Below are 27,485 nucleotides of genomic sequence, written 5' to 3'. Positions count from 1 at the left end.
ATTTAATGGAGTTTTTCTACTTTTTTAGATACAATTGCAGCTTTTAACCAAAACCTGAGCTTTAAGTACTTGTATTTTATTGCAAACAACACCTCACAGCCTGGGTAACTCGCTGCCAAAGTAATAATTTAGCAGTACTTGAAGAATGCTTACACAAATGGGGCAGAAAGGAGGTAATTCCTTTTTATTAAAATTTCATGGTTCAGTTAAACAATTGAATTGGGACCATGGTGAAGGTGGGTGAGAGACTGTCATGTGATTGAGTATTTCTGAAGGTTTTTTGATATTTTGTAAGTTTTTAACTGTTGACTTAAATACTGTTTAGGACTGTGACACTGACATACCCAGATGATAGGTACTCTTTGTTTTCTGGGCTAACAGGCACTTTTTCTGTTTTCAAAGCTAAAAACAGCAGCTGTATTCTGAACCCTTGCATGAATGGTGGAACGTGTGTTGGCAGCGGGGATTCCTTCTCGTGCATCTGCAAGGAAGGATGGGAAGGACGCACATGCACACAGAGTAAGGCTTTTCTCCTTCTTCCCCTGCATCCCCCTGGGATATTGGGAGTGTCTGGCAGAGAGCTGTTAACTGAAACAAAGCAAGTTTATGGGGTTCATGTGCCAAAATATCTGAATCATTCAGAGTGGGAGGTAGGTAAAGAAGACGATGCTCGAGTAATGAATGGAGAGTTTGTTGTGCTGCTTTTTGCGTCCAGTCTCTGCCAAAATAAGACTCTCGACATTCTATAAAAATATAATTTTGGAAATGTGTGCAGAGTGGAAAAAATCCTCACAGAAATAATAATTTTAATAATGAAGAGTATCTGGAAGGCAGGCAGTAGTGTATAAGCTGTTTTCTCTGAGGATAGCAGTTAAGTACTTTGGCATACCAAGACAATGAATTGACTAGGTGGAGTAAAGCCTGCAACCTCGATTTTTATTTTTTCCCCCAAGGTGTGACTTTGGGAGTGGGAGGGAAACTCTAAATTTGAGTTCTGTTTTTATGCTGCCTACTGCTGATATGATAATTGAACTTTTTTTTTCAAGTGTGGAAGAAAACACTAATTTCTGTATATTTCTTTATTTATCAAATATAGTGGCTTCTGAACTATAGTGTTATATTTTAGAAAATAAATTGTGCCACTATTTACACTAGCCAATATTCTTTTTTCTAGATACCAATGACTGCAACCCTCATCCATGGTAAGTACATGAACTCCAGTCCTGTACCTATTGTGAAAATACAAATGAGCACAGTAATATGGATTTACATTACAGATTGGAACAAATTTTACTCTAAAATAATTGAAGCCAGCCTCTGTAAAATATCTTGTAACCATTTTTTTTCGCTGTGCCGTATTCCTTGACAGCACCAAAGACCACAAAACAAGCTGAGTTGATTCATGTATGAACAAATAAAGTATTTTCGTGTAGTCTCCATGGTGGAACTGACCAGTAAATTACAATGATAGGAAGTGAATCACATGCAATAACATTTGAAGCATTTGTAATTGGGTAGAGTAAAAAATGAGAAATCAAAACCTGTTAGTTTACTGTAAATAATTTTAAATAATATAAAAATGTCCTGTTGGACCAATTACTATGTATAAACATTTTTAAAAACAAAACTGAATTTTTGGGAGAGAAAATGGGAATATTTTAAATACAGAGGCTGCTATTTATGATTGAAGAGGGAAAAAACTGATGTGGATGAAACAATCTGCCTTATCTTTCTCAGTTATCTGCTCTGATGCCATCATCTGTGCTTCATGTATTAAAAAAGCAACCAAATTTAGAAAGCCTTGGACTTTCTTTGTATTCCCTTGAAAGTGCTGTTCTACCTCTCTGAATTCTGTGGATGTGCTTCCTCATGCATCTGTAGGATGTTGCTGTTTAGCTGCAGACTTGCTAAGCAATATTGTTTATCTAGCTTTATGCTTTTGCTCTTGATAGAAATACATTGTCCCCCTAAAGAGCAGCAGAAACTTTAATTAACAGAGCTTTAATTGACCAGTGAAGCAGTGTAGATGGCTTTTTAAGCACCTTTTTTATTCACAGTTACAACGGAGGGATCTGTGTCGATGGAGTGAACTGGTTCCGATGTGAATGCGCCCCTGGCTTTGCTGGTCCTGACTGCAGAATCAGTAAGTACCTGGCTGGTTGTACCACTCTGCACAAATTGGAAAGAACACCTGGTGAGCCTTTTTACATTAGCTCAGCTGAATTCCAAGTAATGAAGCAGAAGCCACCTGTTAGCCAGGTATTGATACCTTGTAAATAATAGCAGGTTATGGTCTGTTACTCATTTCATTAAATGGCACTGAAATGAGTTGGCTTAAATCATGCTTAAAGACTTGATTGCTAGATTTTCTTGGATAATTCTGAGGTTTCTGGGGTGCTGGCTTCATAGAAGCTTAAATTTTAAATATTTCTCTGTTGATAAATATCTTGTTGGTAAAGATGACATATATCTGAATGTGTTCCACCTAATGTAAGAAACCAGAATGCACCGAAACATTCCAAATGGAAACAAAAACATAAAAACATTTGAGTGTAGTGCTGGCACATGAATAACAGAAGTATGATAAAGGTCTTTCAAAGCTAGAAAACAAACCTGTTACACTGCAATTATTCTGAAGGGTAGAGGCCAAAAAGAAGGAGAAAAACAGACCCTAAAGTATTTTGAAGTGTTGTAGAGCAAGCTGGTGGGGGATTTTTGTTGTTTGGTTGGTTTTTTGCATAGTTTTGGTTTTGTCTTTTTAAAGGAATTTTACCATTGTAACTTTAATGGATATATACCTTTTTTTTTTTTTTTTTTTACTTTCTGCTTTGGAAGCTCAGACTTTGTATATTCTGTAGCCTCAAGGCTTCTGGGCTTGGTCCTTCCACTTCTTCAGTATGGTGATGTGCTTTCAAGTTCATCCTCATTCTGGCATAGAGCAAACAAGCCAGCACTTCTGGGTGGAAGGCAGCACTTGTGGAAGCATCAGCTCAGTGGTGTCTCAGTTCAGAACCAGGCATGGCAATCATTGTGTGTCTAAATCCAGATACCCAGAAAGGGATATTGAATTCTCCTTGCCTGCTCCTTTTCCCCTTAAGGCTAGGATGTCACAAATACAAATACTTTGCATTTGTAATGGAGCTGCAGACATTTTTTTACTTGTTTAGACTGGTATAGATGGAAGGAGTAGCTTTGAAAAAAAAATGCCTTTTGTGACTGATTCAAAAACAGAGTTAAATCACCTTTTTCAGCATACATAGGCTGGAGAATCTTAAACTTATATAGTGTGAAGACAGGAGGAAAGAGTAATTGAACCCTGCTGAAGTTTAGATCTTAGAAGATCTTAGAAGTTTAGATCACCTTTGAAGGAAGTTAAAATAGAACCAAAAGCCCTCCCATATCTGTTGGATTGTTATACATTGCCTACAAGTGTAGCAATCTCACTATTGCCATTTTTCATGTTCATATTCAAAGTCCTGTACTTTAAAATGAGCTGATATCATGTATTGGACCAGAACTGGTGTTTAAACAGTTTTCTCTGGGGTTGGAAAGGGCATTCATACTCAATGGAAGAGATTTCAAAAGATGCTTTGGAAGAAAGATGTTTCTGGTTGAAAATGAAGCAGTTGGTGCCTGTAGCTCACAACTTGATGTGCTGGTTTCTGTTGCATAAATCAGTATTGGTCACTTCCCCAGGATAACAAATGACACATTGCTGTCCACTGAATGGACCATGCTTCCCTGCCTTTTTCCATTGGTTTCTGTGGCTAAGCCTCTGAGTCTTTGAAGGTTTTTTAAAGAGGACTTTATGCTAAGTATCTATGTATTAAATTAATCTACTCACTATTTCAAGGTCATTAATGTTCATCAAACGTGTGTTACAAACTAAACTGTTACTCTTCTTCCTTTTGGTCACTTGTATTGCAGCAAGTCACTTCTTTGAGCATTGCTGAGCAAGATCATTGTTCAGCTCTTGCACTCTGATAACTTCATGAAAACACATGCTTTTTTTTGTGTGAAGCCTAAATGTCTGAGATTAGTGCCAGAACAGGATGTGGGACTTGTTCTGTAGCTGAATGTGGACAAGGCATTAACACCTTCAGCTGTCCAACACCTCTGCTCTGTGAGATCAGTCAGCATATGACTGCTGTTTTGATTAACAGAACTTCAATTAGAGTGCAATTATGAGAAATCTGTTGCAGGGTATTGCTGAAATGGCAGGACTGTTTAATTACAACATTAATTCTGTAGCCACACTGTCCCCTGCTTTTAAAGAAAGGAGGTACTGTTAGATTACGCCTCAGTAAATTATTAATTACAATGTCCTGTGTCCTTGTCACTGAGTTTTACCTATTTTCTGTCCAGATATTGATGAATGCCAGTCTTCTCCTTGTGGGTATGGTGCCACCTGTATAGATGAAATAAATGGATACCGATGCACTTGTCCTCCTGGAAGAATTGGTCCAAGATGCCAAGAAGGTATTCTGATATCTGCTATCAACCTTTACCCAAAACACAATAGAGCACAATGTAGCCAGTATAAAGTTTATACAATAGTCTGATATGTAAGGAATAGTAGCTAATATTTTTAATTTAAATTTGTATAGTATTTATTATATAACTTGAAGTGAAGTGTCTGAATGTGCTTTTTGGGTTGTTTTTTCTCTTTAGTGATTGGAATTGGAAAGCCTTGCTGGCTTAAAGGAATGACCTTTCCCCATGGCAGCCGGTGGGAGCAGGAGTGCAACAGCTGCCACTGTTTGGATGGACGTATTGACTGCACCAAGGTAGGCATTTTGGCCTATTTTCTTAAAAACTAAAACAAACTCATTGTTCTTGATGCACAAGTTAGTCTTTGTCTCCTCTAAATTTCCCTTTTTTTTTTTTTTAAGTTGCTTCCTGTAAAAGCAGTTATGGATTGTCCTTAGTATCATGAGTTACTGTCCTGCTGTCAACCTGCTAGAACAGGCTCTCTAGACCACTTGTAGAAAATAAAATATGAGCTGGAATAAAGAATAAATAAATCACACTGCTGAAGCTTTGCAAACACAGTTTTAGAACTCCGAATTCTGTGAAATTTAGTGAGTTCCATAGGTGGGGGACATGTAGGAAGAAATTTTTCACTGAGTATTAACTGCCTTTTTGTATTGTTCTTCATTAGCTTTATGAATTGAGAGCTTTCAACCTTGGTATGTTTAGTGTGAACTAGATCCTAGTGGTTTTGTGACTGAGGAAAAGACCTAAATGCAGTTTGAACATGTGCCTTAAATTCAACTCATCCATGTGTGGTATTTGATTTCTTCCATGTGTAATGGAACACTTGCAGACAATTGTGCTTTAAGAAATCCCTAAGTTCCTAATAGCTGTGCAGTACTATGTAGGCTCTTAAAGGCTTTGTGGAATTGTAGAATATCTTGAGTTGGAAGGGATCCCCAGGGATCATCCAAGTCCAGTTCCTGGAATGGAGCTGTGTTTGGAAATTGCTGCACCCCAGTAATTTGTGGGTACCAGCAAACTGTTACCATTTGGGAGCATGGTTGGAGTGGTTGTGCTTATCACCAATGTGCATCAGCTCTCAACATATTCTGCATTCTCTGGCAGGGTCTCAGTTGTGAATATCGAGGAAATTAATCTTCATGTTGATATTGCTCTTTCTATATTGTAGAAGCCTAGAGGACTAAATTAAAATAAATGCTTTAATTTCTGTATAACTCAGTTAAGTGGGACAAATCTATAAACTTCAAGGAGATATGCCCAGTCAGTGGTTTCTCAGATTATCTTTACGGATTTTTACTCTTGTGTCTGTACTAAATGTCCTCATTTTGTGGAAAAGCAGATCCATCTGCTAATGGAACTACAGCAGTATCAAAAGAGAGATATTTTTCTGTGTGAATTGTTGATTTGGATTTGATGCATGAGAGCAACTACCTGTAACAGTGCTTCATTCTTTTTATTTCCTAGGTGTGGTGTGGAAAAAAGCCTTGTCTGTTACACAAATACTGGGATAATTCCAATAACCAGTGTCCCATGGGTCAAGAATGCCAGGAGAAGTATATGAAATGCTTTCAGCCACCATGCACAGACTGGGGAGAATGCAGTGCCTCTGAACCTCTGCCTATCAATATCAAGTGTCTGCCTAATTCTGGGTACTTGGACAATGACTGTGCTAGAATTACTTTAATTTTTAATGGAGACAAAGTCCCCCAGGTGAGAATGGAATTCTTAATGAAGTGTGGCAATATATGTAGGGGTCTATTCTATGTCACAGCATGCAAGATTAAGGTTTCTAGTATGAATCCTTGCTATTATAAGCTTGGAAATTTTATTACTAGACTCCTGTTGCTTTTAATTGAGCTTTTTCTAACGGGTGAGGCAAAATTTGGGTTTGTACTGAATATTCCATCTTCTTGAGTCTTGAAGAACTATTCACATTTCAGGCTCAGACTGTACTAACATATTCATGCAAGCTCAGTTTTTTGCCCTTCAGTCAAAACCCTGTTCTTCACTTTTCTGCCCTTTCTTGCTCCCCTCTTTGCTGTCTTCATCAGTTCTTAGCAACTGTAAGAAATCTGAAGATCCTTATTTTTACGTGCTATTTTTTACTTGAACTAAAATCCCACAATCTCCCTTGCTTCTAACAGGGCACTACAACAGAAAATATCTGTTCTGAAATCCGGTATTTACCAGCTACAAGGACTGTTTCTAGGGACAGAACTCTGATAATATTGTGTGATCCATCTTACTCCACAGAGAATGCAGTGGAAGTTGCTATTGTAAGTATGAGACCTGTGTGTGTATATATATATATATACAAATGTTTTCTTATTAGTTTTTACTGGGGAAGAAGTTGTTCAAGCTTGTTTCACTTGAATGCAGGTGGACCAATCTGTGGCCTAGTCTTGTCTGCAAAGCAATTTTATGATCTCACAATTTCCTACACTGCCAGAGAGCTGAAACTGCAGGTTTTGTTAATGACAGATGGCTACTACAAGCTCATGATAAATTACTTTAAGGACCAGTTCAGCCCAAATTAGTGAACAGGTGCCTACTTGTTCTGTCAGAAATCTTGGGCTCTTGACCTTCTCAGTAAGGAGATAGGGTTACAGGTGGCTGGATTGTTCTTGTGAAGAGGTTTCTGCTGTGCATTTAGTGTATGACTGCTTCAGGGACGTTCTTTAAACACAAGGTACTAAGTGAGAAGTGAAAGAAGGTGCAAGTCAAGTAGATGAAAGTAACTTTTGCCCTAATGAACTAAAGACTTATTTTAGATGCTCAATCTTTCCATGCCTGTGTATAGCTTAGTTTTCAAGAAAGAGTTAATCTTCATGGTAAATATTTATCCAGGCAGAAGCTGGACTGTATGTCTCTGCTAGTACTGTAAAGAACATGCTGAGCCATGATGCAGGGACCAGAGTGTATGGTATAAATAGAGCAGACTGTTATTAGTCCAAGCTTCTATCTAGATAATCCACATGTCTTGAACTGCTCCAAACTATGACTAAGTTTAGCTCATCAGTTTGAGTAACATGGAAGTCACTGCTTATGCTTTGAGGTATATTAAATTAACAAGTAGGTGTGCTACCCACCAAGTCTGACACTGCATCTGCAGTTTGGGTAGAGCCAGCCATGCTGTTGCTGTGGTAAGCTTTTACAGAACTGTTTGTAGCTACTGTCAGGCAAATTGAGTGAACTCAATTAAGATATTGCTAGATTTTAGAAGTACATTTTCATGGTTAGGTGACTGCAATAACTTCTTTCTTTCCCCCTTCACTCCCTTTAGTCCTTTGTCCCACACCGAGATGAGCAAGATAACAGCCTCATTCAGAATGCTGCTAACACAATAGTCAATGCCATCACCAAGCGACAGAACAGCACAGTCATGCTGGCAGTAACTGAGGTCAAAGTGGAGACCATCGTTGTTGGGAATTCATCATCAGGTAAGGTTCCAGTGCATACCTCCTCTGTGGTGTGTTTTTTGTTCCCCTGCTCTCAGACTTTTCTTATCTTTCTTTACATATTGGAGAAAATTATCCACTGGGTTGTGTTTTTAGTTGCTGTTACTAACTGAAGAGAAAGTGCCTTTGAGATCAAGATTCTGTGCCTGTGTGCTCATTTAAACTTGACCTCATCCCTAAGTGACATGCTCAGATACTCTTGCCGTGGTTTTGGCTTTGACTTCCAGCCCAAGCACACCTTTCATAAGATCAGGAGTTGTTGTGTGCAGTTCCAAGCCTGTCCAATTCTCCTACATTAACCTTAAACCAGCCTCAGCCCTTGATGCTGCTGCACTGAGGCTGTGAGGAAATGAAAATTCAGGGAGAGAGAAGGTGTGGTGTGATCCCAATCTCTTCTGAAGTGCTCATGCGCTATTTATTTACCTCAACCAGAGTTAAAGATGTCTAGTTTCTTCCAATACTTGGCCATGATGTAAAACTTTGCTCTCTTTTTCAACATGTGTTTCTCACTAGTGCACAGCTGGCTTGAAATGTAGCATTCATTCCTCTTCAGGAGGATATGGTGTGATTGGAGAGCTTTATCTCCAAGAGCTGTGCCAAACTGAGTTGTTGCAGGTTTTGCATGCCTGTGTTCCTGCCTGGGGGAGGCAGGAGATGGGCTTGTGGAAGACCACTGGTCGGCTCAAGTTCAACCAAGCCCCAGAGTGAAAATCTTACAATGGTAGGAGGCTCTCCCAGCTTTTTCCTAGACCTCCCCAACATAATCTTCTGGAAGATCTTCCATCCATAGCCTAAACAATTGCCTGGTTCCACTTCCCTTGCATTTTCCTTCTAGGAAATGCCTTTCATCTGTTAAAGTCTTGGCAAATGCACTGTTTCCTCAGCTCTCCTGAAGGAGTGTGCTTGCCTTAAACAGCAGTTGTGTAGGAGATAAGGATTTGAGCTGGGATTTTGGCATGCCTCAGCCCTCTGGCTTTTCTGATTGCTTATTAAATTCTAGGGCTAAAGGGCTACAGATTACTTTGCCTCCCACCTCAATGAGATTTAAAGAGTCTCCCAAAATAGTTAATTAATTTGGGTTCTCTTGCAAAATGGTTTCCAGACTCCTCATTTTAATATGGGTGTTCAGTATTGACCACTGGCCCTTAGTTCTTAAGTGAAGTTATTTTTGGTTTGGTTTATAACCTGGTTTTGGTTTTTATTTGTTTTACTGCTGCCCCTTAATTGGTTGAGATGGGTGAAAAGCTATCAGAAAATGTGCTTGAGAGCCCTATGTGTTGAGAATCTCATTTCTCTGGGGTGCTCAAGTATCTAGGTGGAGCTGATAATTTAGATGCTTCATTGGCTTCTCTAGCTTTAAGAAAAAGTAGTCTGAATTTAGAATCTGTATGCCAAAAATTCTATATAAAGAACCTGTTATTAAGTGAACTTGGATCTATGGTCATATGATGAAATAATAGATGTGATAGCAGTGAGAATGCAAGCTTTGTGTTCTAATCTTGGAGAAGCTGTAATAAAAAGCTTCTTTTTCTTTGAAGTATTTCTCCCATTCATGATTTAATGTTAGGTTGCTTATGAAAAATCAGGAGAGGATAGCAGTTACTCATGTGAGTGCAACCCTTCCCATAACTGTTAAAATACAATTTTGAGATCCCTTGAGGCCAGCCATGTTGGCAGTGTACTCACCTTCCTGTACCAAAAGGAAATGTTTGAGAATGTGTCACATTCCACATAAGAATGTGCTCAGAAGGCATTTGAACATTGGAGGGAAGGACTGTGGTGTTGAAACATTGGTTGTTTTTGTAGTCATTTCCAGGTTATTCTGTAAGCAGATATTGTAAAACTGCTGAGGGAATTTGTTTGGATGAGGCATTGGAGCGGTGGTTTGACAGCGTTTGTCTGTAGAGCTGTTGAACAGCCCTGTTTCTCTCTATAAAAACAAAGCACCTCATCTGTTGTTGCCCCTTACCATGTGTGAGTTTTTGCTTATCAAGAACAGAAAAAAGCTGTTATACTCTCCTAGCTGTACAGCTCTTGAGGAAGGGGGGCAGAAGAAATCCAAATATACATAAAATTTTGAGAAATATTTTCCTAGAGAAATAATCTGTGTCTATGTGGGAGAGCACTATAGTGAGATTTGGATTGAGAGAGTGGAGAAAAGCAATTGCCTCAACAACTTTTGTTTGTTCATTGAGCAGTGAAGACTCTTCTCCCTAGGGCAAATATTCTGGTATTTCATCCTGAGGTAGAACAGGAGTTTGCTGAAGAATTCATGACCAGTTCGGTTACATAGCCCTAACCTGGATGTTTTTGGAGATTATTGATACATAAATGTCTGTAGACACTGATGGTAAAGGACTGTTCTTTCTGATGATAAATGCAGGTGCAAGTGCCAGTACTTCTAGGTGCACAGTACTCCATTGTCTGCCTGCTGCTAGGATAAGGTTTTTCTTAGCAGAAATTAGCAGGATTACTGAGGTTTTCTCAGCCAGCTTTGCATAGATGCTAGAGAAAGATGCTACTTAACAAAACCAGTTTGACTGTTGGAGGGGACAATAGATCTCAAATGGAGCTTTCCTCCCTCATCATTAATCATGTAAAACTAAACTAGTAAAGAGCACTTTCAAATGGACCTGGGGCATTCAGGTAGTTATTGTGCTGTAAAAACATCTTAATTCCTTTCTCCTAAAAATGGTTCAGGTGATCACCTGTAGCCAAGTACGGCTCCTTCTCTTGCAAATTTCCAGTGCTATATATCTTGTTTTGTTAACACAAGACTTTTATTTCTTTCCATTTGCCCTCCAGATTATTTGGTTCCAATTCTTTGTGCGGTGTTTAGCATTGTGTGGCTGACTTGTATCATCATCTGCGTGTGGTGGACTCGGAAGAGGAGAAAAGAGAGAGAGAGAAGCCGTCCTCCCAGAGAAGAGGGTGCCAATAACCAGTGGGCACCTTTAAATCCCATAAGAAATCCTATAGACAGATCTTACAGTAACAAAGACATTCGTTATGAATGCAAAAACTTCATATCTCCTCAAAAGAGAACTTGTGATGCGGTGGAGGAGTATGTGGAGTATGAGGAAGAGGAGGATGAAGAGGAGGAAAGAGATGAGGAAATGGACAAATTCCTCTCTCACAAACTTGCAAAGCCTTTGCCGACAAAGGTGTCTGACACATCAGAGAGCAGTCCAGTAAAGAAATCCCACCAAATAGGCAAAATGGACAACAGATCTGTAAAAAATGTGAATGCATCAAACTTTGAAGGCAGTAGAGACTAACCTGTATTTGGGATGTAGGCAGACTGCGCCTGCGCTTGCTGGGGAGGGGAAAAATTGACATCTTCACTTTGCATCAAGGACTAAAAATATCTGGAGTCAAATGTTCATAGTTTCTTTATTTTGCGTAAAAAAAATAAATAAAAATAATAAATAAAATTTATTTTGTTTCTTTAGCCTTGTATAAATTATTCAATGACTGTCAGATGAAAAAAAATGAGTAATCTTTGATAGTTGCTATTTTTGTAAAGTTTACTTATAATACACTCGCTGTGTGGCAGAGGAGAGGTTGTATTTTCAATATGTGTAAAGTTTATTACAAAAGACTGTACACTGTTTACAGAATGTATTTCTTTTTATTACTTGCTCTAATTTAATGGTGGCTTTAAAACCTCCTGGTTGAGGAAATTGTGTGAACTTTAAACTGCTTTCTTGACTTTGAATCTCTATTAATGGCAGCTCACTGCACTTGTTACGTTAGTAGCTTCTGTAAGATTTTTTCCAAATTTGCCTTACACACTTTGTAATAGGAACAGAAAAAAAATTATAGAGATCTTTCAACTGTGGTTTAAAAGTGGCCTTTTTATTTCTGTTGAATTACTTTAGAATTGCAGTATTGAAGCATGTGACAAGTGCCTTGAGATTAAACTTTTTCTATAGCAACTGTCAAAGACTGCCATATCAATATAGTAAAATTGTGAGAACTCTAGGTTCCCCAACTGACACAGTTTATTTTCTAATAGTGAAAGTGCTTTTTTGTAAATATGTACATATTAAATGAATCACTCTGTATATTTGATTTAATAAGTTAAATATTTTGGTCTTTTTTTTTTTTTTACATGTCATTCCTTTTAATTTATGTTGCAGAAAAGGAGGTTCTATGGCAGTTTATAAGACTTTTTTTTGGTATTATGTCCAGTTTAGAAAATGATGTTAATACAATCAATGTTAGGAATCTGTTGGTCATTTGTATTTACATAGGAGCATAACCACTTACGTGTAAATAGATCCAGAAATGTTTGTTTATCCCCATGTTCAGCCCATCTCAAGAACACTAACGGGTGCATCTACTGTACAGTACCAACATAGAGAGGCATTGTTTTTTCTTTTGTGAATATGTTAATTACATGTGGTATTACTTTTTTTTTGCGTTTAAATACAGGCCTAATGAAGGGAACAATATTTTCCTCAGTCTTGTTTCTGTTGTGCTTTATTCATCTTTCGCTCTAAAGGAAAAAGGCTGGCAAAGCTCAGAGGATGGGAGTACCTCAGTAGAAATGGTTAAATGTTTTGGAAGGCTTATGCTTTTTTTTTTAAGGCTTTTATTATTGCTGTTATCTGGGCAGACTATAAGTTTATTTTAATTACTGAAGAAGCATAACACTACATACACCTAGTTACCCTACCACTGAGAGGAACGGATGTCTGAGAGTGTAAACTCTGGCCCACGAACAATGTAAACATGAATGTTTTGAAACCAGTTATTTTATACAGGAATGCAGGATTTGCTTTGCAGGATCATCTGTTTTAGTACATTTTTTTGACATGTTCTTAAAAAAAAAACCTTTCAGAAAAGAAACTATTTATTAAAGCATTTTATAATGATGTTTGTTGTAACTTTTTTACTTGTGCTAAATATTCAAAACTTATTTTGATAACCTGGTTAGGAGTTAGTTTAGAAAAGGGTACTATCCTTCTCATGTTCCCCAGTATAATCCTGAGTATTTAAACCAAAAACACTTTTTTTCTGCTACTCTTGTAACTTTTTGTACTGTAATGCTGCTGTCTTCCATAATCTAATAAAATGATTCCCTCATTGTGTGTAAGATACTTCAGATTGTTGTTTGCTTTCTAAGCGCTTGGAGCTCAGATGTGACCAGGCTAAAGGGAGGAGGAGTGAAAGTCCAGGTTTAATTCCCAGCATTTCCCATAACCCGAGTGTGCAGCACTGATCTCCAACATTTCCTGAGCCACAGCCAGCCTGTGGAGCAAGTGCTGTCCCCGGGCCTCAGGGACACCTCCAGCTCTCCCTGCAGAGCACAGGGCTGTGTTTGGCTGCCAGCAGTTGAATTGTGGATGATCCCTGTGGGTGCCACCCAGCTCGGGATGCTCTGTGTGTTCCATGTGCCTGTTCTGCAGTGATTCTCCTCCTGGCTGCTCAGTGAAGCCTTCTCTGAGCAGAGCTTGGCCTCCTGGGTGAGAAGAGGGCTGGCTGAGCATGCAGGGGCCTGAGGAGGTGTCCTTTCCCAACTGAGTTGGATTTTGAAGTAATTCCTTTCTCTACTGTGCAGCCATTCTGAGTTTTTACATGTCATGCTCCAATCTCAGTTGAGGTCTATTCCTGTTTCTCTAACAATTCCTTTGTATATGATATTTTACATAGTAAAAGATGAATTCCTGTAAGATAATATGGAATATAAAAGATTAATTTTTCCTAGTAGCTATCAGCATTTGAGAAAGAATTCTAGATTCTAGCAAAGGTTTTATTTTAGTCATCATACAGCTACTTTTTATTGCTTTTTCTTGGAGTATTTGCTTGTCTTCATTGTTACAGAAACAACTCTCAGCTAACTCAGTCCTCAAAATCTAATTCTGTTACCTTTCTCAAAAGAATAAGAATGTTTGGAATAAGGTCACTGCTGTTCTTTCATCTGGTCATGAGCTGTCTGACTGCTCCCAAAGGTGCTAATTCTGCTTCTTGCCAGTACTGAAGTAGCAAGGGGGCACACCAGTGGTCATCGCGCACTGTTTAAACAAAGGGACTGATCCCATGTCCAGGAGTTGTTCCTCTGTGGATTCACAAAAAAAAACACGGGCAAATGTTCAATTTTGTAGTGCTCTTTCCCTGCCAAAACCAAGAATGATTTGACACCTCCTTGATGTGATGAGTGAGTTATGTGCACTGAGATACGTGAAACACTATTAATAAGTTTAGGAGGATAAACAAACAAAAAGTAAACTTTCTGACTTCCACAAATTAACCTTGATCAATTTTATGCAGATCTTATTTCTATGCTGCTCTTAAATTACTTGTATGTCTCCACATGCCTCATCTCACCTTATTCAGTAGTTTTGTTTCATCTTGATTTATTTTTACAGATGTTGCTCTTGCATCTCAACTTCTTGCTTATGCACATGTGCTAAGCATTATGGTGCTGCCAGAATCCTCTCTGTTACAAGAACTACATAATGAGGCACACTAATAAATGCACTCTTGTGATTTTTCTAAGCCATGAGTAGTTCTGGGTTAATTTTTCTTCCCTGATGCTCTTTCAAAGACCTGATGTTAACCTGAAACACCTGCTGAGCTCAATTTTTCTTTTGGCCATTTGCTGTTGTCTGGTTTGTTCTCCAGCAGGCCACGTAATTATTGCTCTTCAGATCAGACTGTGCTTGCATGGCAAGTTAATTTATCCAGCAAAATAACTCACTCTGCCCATACATTTCCAAGAACAAGCTAAGGGTTGGAAGGCATTTCAGTCACTGCCCTGAAAGCTGCAGAGGACATCAGCTGTAGTTCTAGATATGGGGAAACTTAAAGGGATGGGGTTAGCATGTAACAAATTTGCAGAGGAATTTGTTTTAGAGATATGATGTGTGTGACTGAATTGAACTCCCATTGTCATTGAGCGCTGGTGGGCTGCCCTGGTGCTTTGGATGCACTGGAGAAAGGATGAGCCTGAAGAACAGTCCAAGTAGCTTGTGAGCTGTCCTGGGCAGCCTAGTAGTGACCTTTAGGAGGTTTCTTGTGTCTGAGGGGAGTAGAGGTTATCTTTGCTCTTCCTCTATCCTCAACACTAAGGCTGGTGTTTGTATCAAGCTTAAATTATTGCTCTTGCTGTGAAAAAATTATGTGACTCTCTGACCTGCTCTGTTCAGTGCTGCAAAGGAGTCTCTGACTAGCCCTGTGTTCTTATTTTACCTCACAGGTGGTGAGGTATAGAATGGGCTTATAAAACAGTAAAGGAACAAAGGTCCCCTTAAGAGATGACTAAATCCTTCCCAAGTCCATCCTTGTTTTTCTATGAATATGTGGAACTCTTTGCTTTTGCTTTGTATAAATGAAACTCTGTATATTTTTTCAGTGTGACAGAGACTTAATCTAAGTGCAAAAGTGTCTCTTCTTCAACCACTTGATTGTAAACAGGTGCTTGCAATCAAAAGTTTATAAATTAATTGTCATAGACAATATTCTGAAGTCGGAAAGTTTTGGGGTTTTTATGAGAATCATTAGATTTCATGGTTCATTGGGTCACCTTTTCCCTTGGAAAAGCTAGATTGCATCCATCTAGGAAATCTGGATGGTTTATACAAATCTCCTTTTTATATTGTATTTACTATTTCTAGAGCAAGAAGAAACAGACAATGTACAGGGCAGTGCACATTACAAATGAGCTGAACAGAGACCCACCTGTCCTGCTTCAAAGTTAATAATCTGGGGTTTCCTGCAGACATCCAGCATCATTTTGTAGAAATCCTTCTCAAAGGATACTTTGCACTGTCTTTATGAAAGGAGTACATAAATTAACTGCCTTGAGGGACCAATGAGCCAGTCTTTAGAAGCTCAGAAGAAAAGCTCTGTTTATTTTTCCCTGGCAACAAAGCTGCTTCAGGTTTTGTTCTAGATGGGAAAAAAAAACCAGGGAAAACTTATGCAATATTGAGGAGATGTCATGTTTTTGCTCATATTACTGTACTCCATCCATATTACTCTTTATAAGCACTGAGACACAAGGAATGAATGTGCTTTGCTGAAGTCAAACTAAGACTTCTTGGTTTGCAGTGGTGGATAAGGCAGAAGGATCACTTTGCAGGTGTAAATGTGATATTCTGTAAGGATACAAGACTATGATTAGGGAGGCACCATGTTTTCTGACCTCTGGGTTCCCAAGAGAGGCTGTTGCTTTCACATATTCTGGCAAAAAGAAGAACCAGCAAGCCAGCCAAAGGCAAATCATTCAGCCCTGTTGGTAGGGAGAGACTTGTTAAGCTGTGGGTCTTTCTCAGCTGCTATCCTATCTTTTCTCCCACCCATCTGAAGGAGGCTTGGTTGGAGGGGATTCTCCCTGTGGCAGATGTGCTGTGCTGATAGGCTGTGAAAGGAGGCTGGGCAGGAGCAGTGGAGCAGGTTTGGAAAGTGCTGTGGCAGCGGTCTCAGAAGGCCTTTGAAGGCTTGGCCATCAGCCTGCAGGCATAACTCTGGGCATAACCCCACCTGCTCATTAGTGCAGCCCCACCTGTGGGTGGAAGGTGCTCAGCCAACAGCTGCACTGGTGCACATCAAAGGTCCATCTGCTGTAGCATCCTCTGTCCTGCAGTGGCCAGTGGAAGATGCTTACAGAAAGTGCAAGGCAGCAGCAAATTGCAGCATGAGCCCTTCTCACACCCATCCAGCTCTTTCAGTTAGTAGTTTAGGGTCATATTTGATAGGCATCTCTCCTCTGTAGCATTATGTTATCCTTTTTGTGCTTTTTTATCATGTGGCATTGAGATCCACAACTGCACCATGAATTGGGTGGAAAAGCACTTCATTCTGTTTGTTGTGAACCTGCTCCTCAATAAAGTGATGTAAAACCAGAAAGCAGTTGTTCCCTCTCCATCTCCACAACATTTGGGAGCCTACAGTGCAGACACCACTTTCTCCCTAAGTCTTGGAGTTCAAACTCACAGTCTGTTCTCTTTCCACTTGCAGGCCTGTTCCAGGTCTCTGGCTGGTTTTCCTATATGACCTCTGTGATCTTCTAAATTATTCTCTGTCCCTTTAGAGTCAGGTTGACCAAACTGACCAGTATCTGATGTGTGGGCACCCCACAAAGGCCAGCACTGTTTTATACTCTGCTCAGATCCTTTCTTGACCATCCCTGGTGCAATGGTTACTTTTTGATCCATGTTGGCCTCAAGGCTGATGATGAAGAAGAAGTGATTGTTTCATGCCTTGGCTCTGCATGCTCGTGGTTCTTGTTAGAGCAAAGCTGTCTGAATCCCAGTGTTGTGAGTGCTGGGATCCCTTGAGAAGCTCTCTCTGCCATGTCTGTCTGCAAGGAGCAGCACTGGGATGTGGGGTCCACAGTGGGCCAGGGAATTGTGATCCTGTTTATCTGGGGCAGGGCTGGAGTGGGTGGATATGCCAATGACAAGGATTTGTGCACACCAGGCAGTAGAGGAACAAGCCCTGCAGCCTCCCCAGCAGTCAGGAGGCTGAAAAGGATGTGGGCCTCAGTGAGTGTGGAAGAAGACTGTGTTTTGGGGAATGCTACATCAGTAAGATCTAGAGGTGAGAGTTACATGGGTACCACACTGCACTGGTTCATCCCTCTTCAATTTCCCTGCTGCTGAGGAGCTGTGCCACAAGTGGCAGTTGGCACAGCCTGTCCCCAAATGGTGAACCCCCAGCCCTTCACCCTTCCAGGTGAGGCTGAAAGGGCCACAATAATGCTGCACCACCATCACCATGTGTGGTTTGCTGCTGGGGAGGCAGCAGGGAGGAGGAGGAAGGGGTGGGTGGCTGGTGGCCACTGCCCTGTGCCCAGCCCTGTCAGACCTGTGGCTGCTCAAGCTGGAGGAGCACAGCCCAGAGGCTCCTCCCCACCATTATCTATCAGCTCTGGTTCATCACTGGGCTGCCTCTTGTGGAAAGCTTACCCATGTGCGACAGCTGCTTCAGACAGATCATTGCTTTAGGAGCAGAAGAAATCCTCTGGCAGGGCTTTTCTAGATCCTGATACCTGCAAGTGCTGCAAAAAGCAGCTCAAGATTAGTTTTGTGTATCTCTTTTCAAATAAACATGTAGGTGTAGCATCATTTCAAAATGAAATGCTGTTGGGAAGAGGAGGTTGTCCCTCTTTTGTATCTTTTTTAGCTGTGGGCCCGGGGCCTGACCTCTCTGTGGGTTAGAAATTCTGGGACAGTTTGTATCTGTTTTTGCCATGTGGCTTGTCTGAGTGCTTCCCTCTTTGGTGGTCCCCTCACTGCTGTGTCTGCATGGCTGGGCTCCACTCCAAGATCCTCCATGTGTTACTTACAAGGAGGTGGAAAGGGCTGGGAGAAAGGGCTGCTCAGTGCTGGACCCCCACTCAGCCTGGGCAGGGAATGTGCGAACAGCCCTTTTTCTGGCTGAGCTGGTGTCCCTGTCCTGCTCTGCCTTCTGTGGGGCTGAAACTCCCCCAGGCAGGGCTGTCCCTCCACAGGGCACTGCAGCTCAATGGCTGCTGCATTTTCTCATCCCCACCTCCCAAAAGAAAACAAATGGTGAGTGCAGCAGCTTCTCAATGGGAGGTAAAACTGCTGGAGTTGAACACTTGGGCTCGTTAAAAGGTGAGTGTGGTGAGGTGTGCTGTCTCGTTTCTCTTCCTTTTTTTTTTTTTTTTTTTTTTTTTTAATTAAATGATGTGGCACTTGGTGCCATGATCTAGTTGAAGCGTTAGAACATGGATTGGACTCTATGATCTTAAAGGTCTTCTCCAACCTAAAAATTCTGTGATTCTGTGATAACCAAAAAAAGAAAGAAGAGAAAAAATTGAACAGTGAAGAGCTCTGCTCTCTCAAGACATGCACTGGGAAGTGCAGGGGTGCTGCCTGGGCTCCCTGGCCCACTGGGATGTGTCTGGATGCCACCCTCAGCCTGGTGAGGCTCCCTGGCATGGTGGCACAGGGACATCCCTCCTGCATGGCCCCGAGGCCCTAGGACAGGGCAGGTCCCCAGGGAGGTTCTGACAGTCTGCTGACATCGCTTTCAGTGCAGATAAAGCAGTGAGGTTATCTCAAGTGCAGCAATATCCTCTGCAAAAGTGAGGAGGAGAACCCTCTTTGCACCGTGTCACCCTGGATCAAGCCTGTTAGTGGGCAGGGGTGGTGGGAGCAGGGAGGCAGCACCTTCTAGGGGCATCCTGGCTGTGTGGGACCCCCAGCACAGGGCAGTGCAGGCAGCACATGGCAGACATTTCCCAGCCTGGCTGTTTGGATTTTGCTCTATATTTAGTGCCCCAAAGCAGTGCTTTGATTCGCAGTGCTCCCAAGCACCTGCTGCTCCCAGGGACTCTGGTGGTCTATATGGGTCCCAGCGAGGCTCGGGGTTCAGCTGCTCCCTCTGCATGCCTAAATTTGGGTACTAAGGGTTGGAGCTGCAGGTGCTATATTCTGCTGGGGTTTGTGTTTCTCCTGCTGCGGGGCACGGTGCTAATCTGGGGTTTGTGGGCAATGTGTTTTCAAAACAAGGGTGGCTTTGATTTGCCAGTTTCTGGTTCAGCTCATCTGAGCCATTAATCGTTTTTCAGAGCACAGAGAGATTAAAACTTATAGAAATAAAATCTGAATATGGCTAGCTGCTTCTTCCCAGCAGCAGATGCCTGCTCACACAGTGTGTCTGGTGCAGGACATCCCTCATGCAGTGGGAGCACTTTCCAAGGCCTGTTCCCTGCACACCAGTGGAAAGACTGAGCTCTGATGCTGAGTGTGACCACCCTGATGTCAAAACCTCCAGCTGGCTGTGACAGCTCAGTGGAACACTGCTACAAGTGGCCTTTTAAGGAGCCCTGGTCTGGGAATGGGCATAAACACTTTTCCCTTTCATGCTCATTTCCAGGGCAGGTAATTTATGTATCTTGGTAAGAACTGGAAACCATGTCCATGCTTCTGTCCCTTTGTAATATCCTGTTGTTGCTTTCCAGAGAAAAAATACCAGCAGACATCCAAGGTTACTTCCTTGGCATGCTCTGTGTGTTTTCAGCCTGATTGTATCTGCGCTGTGTGGATGTTTCCTGACGTGCTGCATCTCCCCCGCTCTTGCATCACAGGCTGAGCATTAACTGTGCATGCTTTGCTGCAGCAGACCTTTCCTTTCTGACCACAGCTGCCTCTCACAGCCTTGCTCCAGGCACATCCCCTCCTTTGTCCAGCTCCCACATTGCTCCTCAGACTCCTCATGGTGCTGGATGGACCTTGGAGCAGAGCAGGAATGATGAGTGACTGTGGCACGGATCAGATGCCTACACAGCTGCTGGAAAGGGCCCTCACTTCTCTTCTTGCAAGACAAATGAGGTCACTCAGAGGTGGCTTTAAAAGTGGCCCTCATGGCAGGCTGACTGCTCCAGATGTTGTTCTGGGTGCCTGCAGCAGCTGGATGAGGAGCAGTGCCAGGATCCTGGTGCACTCCTGGTTCACTGAGCTGCTCCTTTTGCCCATCCAGACCCTGCGAAGTGTGAGCCCAGGTTTGTTCCTCATTGCTCCAGGATGCCTTGGCATTCCTTGAGGACATCAGAGCTCATTCCCCTCTCCACTGCCAGGCCTGGGCTGTGGCAGCATGGTCCAGCCCCAGCACAGAGCCTGTGTGTGATGCTGCAGATGAAAGCTGTTGTTTGTTTACAAGCTCTCCTCAATTAGAACTCATTTGCTGCTCACACACTATATTTAAAAGCTCATGTTTAAATCAGCACTGGTGATTTAGGAGTGCCTGTTTTGTTTTCTTTCCTAGATACATACGATAATTCCTCCACCTGTTAAATATCTGTTGCTAATATTTACCGTCAGGTTTTATTTATTTATTTTTTTTAGTCCCCTGCCAGGATAGCCAGAGGCCTGCAAGTGTTTATTTAACTCTAGCTGTTTACTTCTCATAAATCTCTCTGCCTGAAAATCCATTTGGGATCAGGCAGGAAAAAAGCTTTGCAATCATGCTGGATTAGATTAAAATAGACAGAAAGTTTCAGTTTGGGCATTTGGGCAGCCCTGGATCTCTTCAGAAGAACTCTCAGTGAGGCTTTCCAACACACAGCCCCATGGTATGGAGGGGATGAGTTCATGTCCTGGTGCCATTTTGTCCTCCAGTGTCCTGGCCAGTGCAGGTGTCCCAGGAGGTGGGACAGGGCAGAAGCTCTGCCCATGGGATGCTTCCCTGAGCACCCTCCATCCTCAGGGAACTGCTCCAGGCAGAGCCACCATCCCACTGGGGTGTATGTGAACTGTTGCCTTAATTTCTACAGGTCAGCTAAGTAAGGAAAAATAGGATTTTAAATTTTTTTCCTCAAGGTTATTGTTTTTTAAATTTTCCTGTATTTTTTTTTTATTTTGTTCATTCTTCATTAATTTTGTTAATTCATTGCAAACTTATCATATAACTGATGTCTATGTATACCTTTTTTCAGAATATCAAATCAATCTGATCAGATTCACCCATGGGAGGACAACTTTAGTCTTTCAAGGAAAGTTTTGTCCAGATTGCAAAACCCTTGCTGTAAAAATTGTACTGGGTGTGTGCACTTGTTTAACTGCACCTTTACATGGATGAAATGTGTGAGAGCTCCTGAGCCAAATTCTGGTTTAAAGTTAGGAAACTCAGGGTAAGCCCAGGACGAGAAGGCAAACCTTCCTCACCGTGCAGATGAGCTGATCCAGCAACTTTCCAAGGAACAGGATCATGGCCAACGTTTGAAACCTGTGGCTTTGGGTTCCATCAGTCATCTCTTTCAACAAAATCCTATCCTGTCATGGAATTATTTGTAGAATTATCTTTTTCTATAACTTTTTGTCCACCTACTGAATTTTTATGAAATAGAATGTTTGCAGAGACCAAGAGGAATTTTCCAAAGGACTATGGACTGGGATGCTGAAACAAATGTTCCCATGTATGTATCTGATTGGGACACACATTTCTTTCCTCCAGACCCCTGGGCCTTCACTATATTTCATGCTTTAGCCAAGGGCCAAATGTCAACCCCAATTTCCCCAACTTCTACACTTTGGAAATCAGCAGAATCATTCTGGATTCTCTGCAATGTGCATGAAAAAATTTCTTTTGTTCCTTTCATAATTTTTAGAACAACTCAAATGTCTTCAGGGATTCAGTCAGGAAACATAATCTTGAATAAGATAGAAACAAGAAAGTCAAGTCCTTGTTGTATCTTCCATGCTATTTCCATCTCCAATGTATTTCCTCTCTCAAATTGCTTCTCTCCAGAGTCACACTCTGCCAGAGATAACTAGGTGGCAGTGAGTGAAGAAAGGAACAGCATTGTCTACAGCTTTGAACCATGAATAGCCCTTGGAAAAACAGCAGCAGAGAGAGATACAAGTTCAGGTTGATAAAGCAGGTTGCCAAGTGACTGAAGGCTTGATCCTGTTTCGCTGAGGCTGGCGGTGCACTCCCATGGATGTCACGTTTGTCGCTGCTCCCAGCCCATCCTGGGTGCCATCCCCAGCAGCCTGGGCAGAGTGGGGCTGTCAGCAGCTCTCTGGGGATGGGGATGGGGCTGGGTTTGCTGCAGCTGCTGGTCCAGGGTGCCAAGCACCTTCATGAAGCAACGTGGGTCAGCTGAGGTTCAGCATCATGCTGGTTCTGTGCAGTGCCCTCTGGCTTTGTGCTGTTGGCAGAGTGAGCACAGATGCACACACATATTTACATCATGTTTATGTATATCAGGGCCTCAAAGCTGTATGGAAAAATCCCAGAAACAACTGCCATTTAGCGGAACCCAGTGACGAAGACTGAGACCCTTGATAATCCTCATCCTCAGCTCTGGCTCCATCAGCCAAAGCCCCCTGGCTGTATGAATCCAGGCCCTGGTGCACTCCTCAGACAGCGCCATAGGCTGATCCCATGCAGAGGGATCCCCTCCTCAGCCCTATACGAGACCCACAACTGTGCCTTCAGCAGGTGATGGAAGAAAATGAAGCCATTTAAGGCCATTTTAACAGCTGCCCTCTTCCCTACCACCCTCTTCTGCCTGCTTGGTGCACATGACATGAAACAGTGGGCAGCCCAGAGCACAGCCCCTCACTGCTGTCACTGAGACCAGCTCTCAAAACCCTGCCCCAAAGAAAAACCACTTTATTTCAGTGCCTCCGAGGGGGCTGGATGAATAGCTGAACTGCAGCAGCCTAATGGCCTTTGGAGGGGGGTGGGAAGCAGGATGGGACACGCAGCAATTCGCAGGGAGGCGTGTGGGGAAATGTTGTTGCAGCGATGAGGAGCGGGAGATGGAGTAACAATGGCTCCAGTTTACATTGTGCAGCGCCGGCGCTGTGATCTGCTGCCAAGATCAACCCTGCAGAGAGGAACTTGAAAATAACATGAATAGTGTGGCAAGAGTGATACCCTACAGCATATCCTGCTGCCTCGGACTTTGCCTTTGAGTCAGGAGTGAAATATTGGAGCTATTGTGGTGAAGGGAGACTTAAAAATAGAAGGAAAAATTGCCGCTTTTTCTTTTTTTTTTTTTCCCCTCCAAGGGGACATTGTTTTTAATTGTGCTACTTCTAGTTTGAGTCAAGAAGGAAAACACTTGAAGGCATTGAAAGGGCTAGAAATCATGTCACTCATCAGCTGTGGTGTGAGAGCTGCCCCTTATCTCCGTGGCCATAGCAATGCTGCTGCTCTGGTTACTCTCCCCAGTGGGTTTCACACTGCTCCTGCATTACTCTTCACACTCAAGATCCTTTCAGAGGAGGCCTGGTTAATACCAAGAGTCTCACAAAAAACTAGTGCTGAAACTCAGGTGAGTTAGCAGCATTTCTGTCTGCACATGTGTATTACCTGCAGGGAACAGAGAGGGCTGGTGCCCGGGACTCCTGCACAGGAGGTGAACCTGAATTCCAGACAAAACCTGGAAAATCTCTTCTGTCTTGCAAGAGCAACAGTCTGGAATCAAAGTGGGTTTAGGGAGTTACAAAGTTTATATTTCTTGCAGGATTTTACCTCATTGGATTCTTTTGCTATTACAGGGATCAGTGGGCTGGTAAAGCTTAGGTTTCTCTGGGTTTTCTAAGAACTGCATTTATATCAATGTGAGATGAAGCAGAGCAACATCAGATCTGGTCACAGCCATGTGAATGCTGTTTGTCTACTGTCTTCAGAAACAGCACTGCCCTCTGTGTTAGGCTCCTGGCTGGGTGCTCCGGGATGCTGCCAACACCAGACCTATTGCAAGTGCCTTTCTGGGAGCACAGAACCCTCCCTCTCTGCTTTTGAGCTTCCTTGGGAGTGGAGAGGCCAGGCTGGGATGCCAGCACACCACTACAACCAGACAGCTGTGGACAGCTTCCAGCCACACTCCCAGGGACTGTCCCCCCATCCCAGACTCGCTGCTGGCCTTTGATGAGTGACTGCTGCCACATGGGGACAGGGCTGCTCCCCTACAAGGAGAGAGCTGCACTGTTTGTATAAATATAGCACGTGACATGGATGTCTGAGTTTACCAAATTCGGCCCTTTCCCACTGGTAAACTGTGAGAACCAGCAGGGTCGTGGTGTTTATGGCCAGAAGCGATTGCTAAATCTGGATTTACACCAATCTCTGAGCTCAGTCACTCAAACCCAGCAGCTTGTTTCACTGAAGCTCCTGTTGCTCTGAAGGCAGTGGGAGATGGAGCACCTCTTTCTCTTTGTCCCACAAACTGGTCATCATCATTGTTCACTCATGTGCTTTCCTTCTGGCTCAAAAATCCTTCTCCTTCTCTGCCTTGGCAATGTTGCAGACCCATGAAGAGCTGGGAATATATTCACCTCTTCAAAGCATATGTATCAGGCTGTCTCTCAATCCTCTTTGCTAAAATTAAGGAGGCTATGAGCCCCTAAGGTGTGCCTTTCTCCTCTGCCTCTTACCTCCATGATAGATAGCATATATCCCTGCCAATCAGCACCAGAAACCTGGTCTCCCACAAATGATTTCCAAAACTCAGGATGGTTCATCCTTTCCTCAGACCTGTCACCAAGCTTTGGGGTAAAACCCTCCTGTGGCTGAGATCCTATGGGCAGCAGGGGCTGGGCAGGCATCTCCAGGGTCAGTGGCCACCCTGGACAAGGAGCCAGGATGGTTTCTGTGGGATGGTGCCCAAGTGCAGGGTTCCTCCAGGAGCTCAGAGGAGCCACCATGCAACGGCTCATTTCTGCAGCAGATTAAATCAGCAAAAGGAAATGAATAAAGAACAAGCAATGGGTTTCAAAAGATGGAAAGAAAAGATAGTTTTTTTATCTATGTGGAGCCTGACAAAATACCCGTGTGCTGTTGGGAGATGGCATGACTTGATAAATGTGATGAAAATACAACATGAGGGCAGAGAAACAACTCAGGGCCCAGCACTGCTCTGGATATGGGTGTTGGCATCTCAGACGTTATCCCTGACCAGCCAGGACAGGTTTGAAGGCAGTGCTGTGGGGAGCAGCCTGTGGTGTTTTGAGTCCATGCTGGAAGGACAGGCATTGACTCAACACTGAAGGTGGAGCAGGCTCTAAGCATTACTGTAAGGGCTTTTCTAATGCCAGAAAGGAAAGGAAAAGGATAAAAACACCAACAGCATCTGAATGCTGGAGGAACAATATCTCTCCATCTAGAATCTGACTATTTGTGCACAGTTATAGCAGTGCTTTTAGAGACTAAATCTCTGAGAGGAGACTGGGGTGAGAAAGTTCAAGATGTAGGACTTGACAGCCAGTGCTGCTCACTGGAGAAAGAGGTCTCCTCTCCATGTGTTTCTTAGCTCAACACCAAAAGGAACCCCTCATGAAGCCTTCTTTTTGTGTTCAATTTGGTGAGCAGAGTGGGCAGACACCTTCCAGCTCCCTTCCACCCCAAGCAAAACCCAAGTGCTGCACTCACCTCACTGTGCCTTTGGCTTTGCCCAGGGTGGAGAAGAGCCAGGAACACTGGTGATGTGCACCAGGGACAGGGAGAATAGCCCCCTTGCTCCCTGGCCAGGTATTGGTATCCACTAGGACAGAACAAATAGCAGCTCAGCTCATCTCCCATTTCTATTCCCTGGACACAATTATTGATCCTCACTGAATTGCTCTTCCTGCTACAGAAAGTCCTCTGTCAGGTCCTTTGTGAAGTTTTATTCAGTTCAAACTTAGGCCACATGCTGGATTTCTCATCAGAATGCACCTGAAATTCTGACAACAAACAAGCAAACCAAAAAAAAGAAAACAAAAAAAAAAAAAAGCCCCAACAAATCTCTCCACCCACAACTTGCCAAGAAAAACCCAGAAAAATCCAAGGCCATAGTCAATAACTCCAAGGAATTCTGAGAGACCTTGCTCACATTCACCAAACAAATTCCTTCCTGGGAATTATTAGCTTGGTTGGAAGTGTTTTGTTTCTCTCTGTGCAGTGTTGGGTCTCAATTTGTCAAGGTGACAATTTAAGAATCCTCTGCCCACAGCTGGCAGAGAAGAACATATCCCCATTTGTTCCAGTGAAGAACATTTCACCATTTCATCCACCAATCTACAAAACAATGTCACTGAAAGGAGGCATTGTATGGGGTCTGTTTGGTTATCAAATCATTCCTCCTTTAAAATATAAAGCCTTTGCACAGAAATACTCACACTTACCTTGCTGTGAATCCTTTGGTTTTCAGAAAAAGAAGCATTTAATATTTGTTGCTTTCAGTCTGTACAGGAGACCAAGAAGCCTTCTCCTGCAAAGCTGTTGGGATGCCACAGAGCAGCCCATGGCTTACAAACATGACAAAATTGTCTTCCTTATGAGTAATAAATAATAAAAAAATACCTCTCTCGGGTAAAGGATGGAGGTGATTCAGCAAGCACTTCAGCATTGGCCTGGGTGGCATTAATCAGCTCTCCTGTCAGAGATGCTGTGTGTAGTCATCTCACAAACCAGGCTCGTGGCAGCAGCTCCTGCACCTCTGAGTCAGACACAGCTTTGAAACCTCAGAGTGTGAAGTTTCCCAAGTGACCTCAGAGTGGTTTCCCAAATGGGGAGCTGAGTGCAGAGGGTTTGGAGCCCACACATCTGCAGTGGCACTGGGACACCATCCAGCTGGTGAGTCAGGGCTAAAGGGCTCTCTATGCAGGACAGAAAGGCCCAGGAGAGGAACCTGTGTTAAAAACTTACTGCATAAGGCCAGCTTTTAGTGCAGCTCCTTTCTCCACCTTCCCCATTCTGTCCAGAATCTGAGTTCTTGATGGAGAGTTAATGAGAACTTCTGAGAGCACCTGCTTGGCATCTGCCCATGCACAGAAACATTCCCAGGCTTGCTCCCTGGGCCTGGGCTGAGGTTTGGGTGTGGGACAGCTGTGAGGGAGGGATGGCCAGCCTGCCTTTGACCTCAGAGCATGCCCAGCACCCCAGCTCTGTGCTGCTGATGTGGGCCAGCCCCCATGGGCACTGCTTTCCACAAACATTGTGGTGTGCAGATGCTGTATTCATGGAAAGCCCTCAAATTCTGGAGGTGCAAATGAGAGAACCTGTCTGGCAAGTGTTCCATGGCCCAGGAATTTGGATCCCCTCTAATCAGATCTCCCC

At 42.8% G+C, this 27,485-nt stretch overlaps 1 protein-coding gene across 2 annotated transcripts in view; it reads left to right on the top strand.

The window, feature by feature from the left end:
- Positions 1 to 13,039, top strand: part of JAG2 (jagged canonical Notch ligand 2) — a 68,341-nt gene extending 55,302 nt beyond the window's left edge. For both annotated transcript variants that reach the window (XM_058806406.1, XM_058806407.1), the window contains 9 exons: positions 403 to 519; positions 1,175 to 1,202; positions 2,058 to 2,143; positions 4,366 to 4,479; positions 4,672 to 4,787; positions 5,962 to 6,207; positions 6,642 to 6,773; positions 7,781 to 7,937; positions 10,761 to 13,039. In XM_058806406.1, the coding sequence (XP_058662389.1) occupies positions 403 to 519; positions 1,175 to 1,202; positions 2,058 to 2,143; positions 4,366 to 4,479; positions 4,672 to 4,787; positions 5,962 to 6,207; positions 6,642 to 6,773; positions 7,781 to 7,937; positions 10,761 to 11,233 (1,469 nt within the window). In that variant the 3' untranslated portion in view covers positions 11,234 to 13,039. The remainder of the gene's footprint in view (positions 1 to 402; positions 520 to 1,174; positions 1,203 to 2,057; positions 2,144 to 4,365; positions 4,480 to 4,671; positions 4,788 to 5,961; positions 6,208 to 6,641; positions 6,774 to 7,780; positions 7,938 to 10,760) is intronic.
- The last annotated feature ends 14,446 nt before the right edge of the window (positions 13,040 to 27,485 follow it).

Source organism: Ammospiza caudacuta, chromosome 6 (genome assembly GCF_027887145.1).
Source record: "Ammospiza caudacuta isolate bAmmCau1 chromosome 6, bAmmCau1.pri, whole genome shotgun sequence".
Classification (NCBI taxonomy): Eukaryota; Metazoa; Chordata; class Aves; order Passeriformes; family Passerellidae; genus Ammospiza; species Ammospiza caudacuta.
The sequence above is the reverse complement of the archived record's forward strand: the minus strand, read 5'-3'. Positions and strand labels throughout refer to the sequence as shown.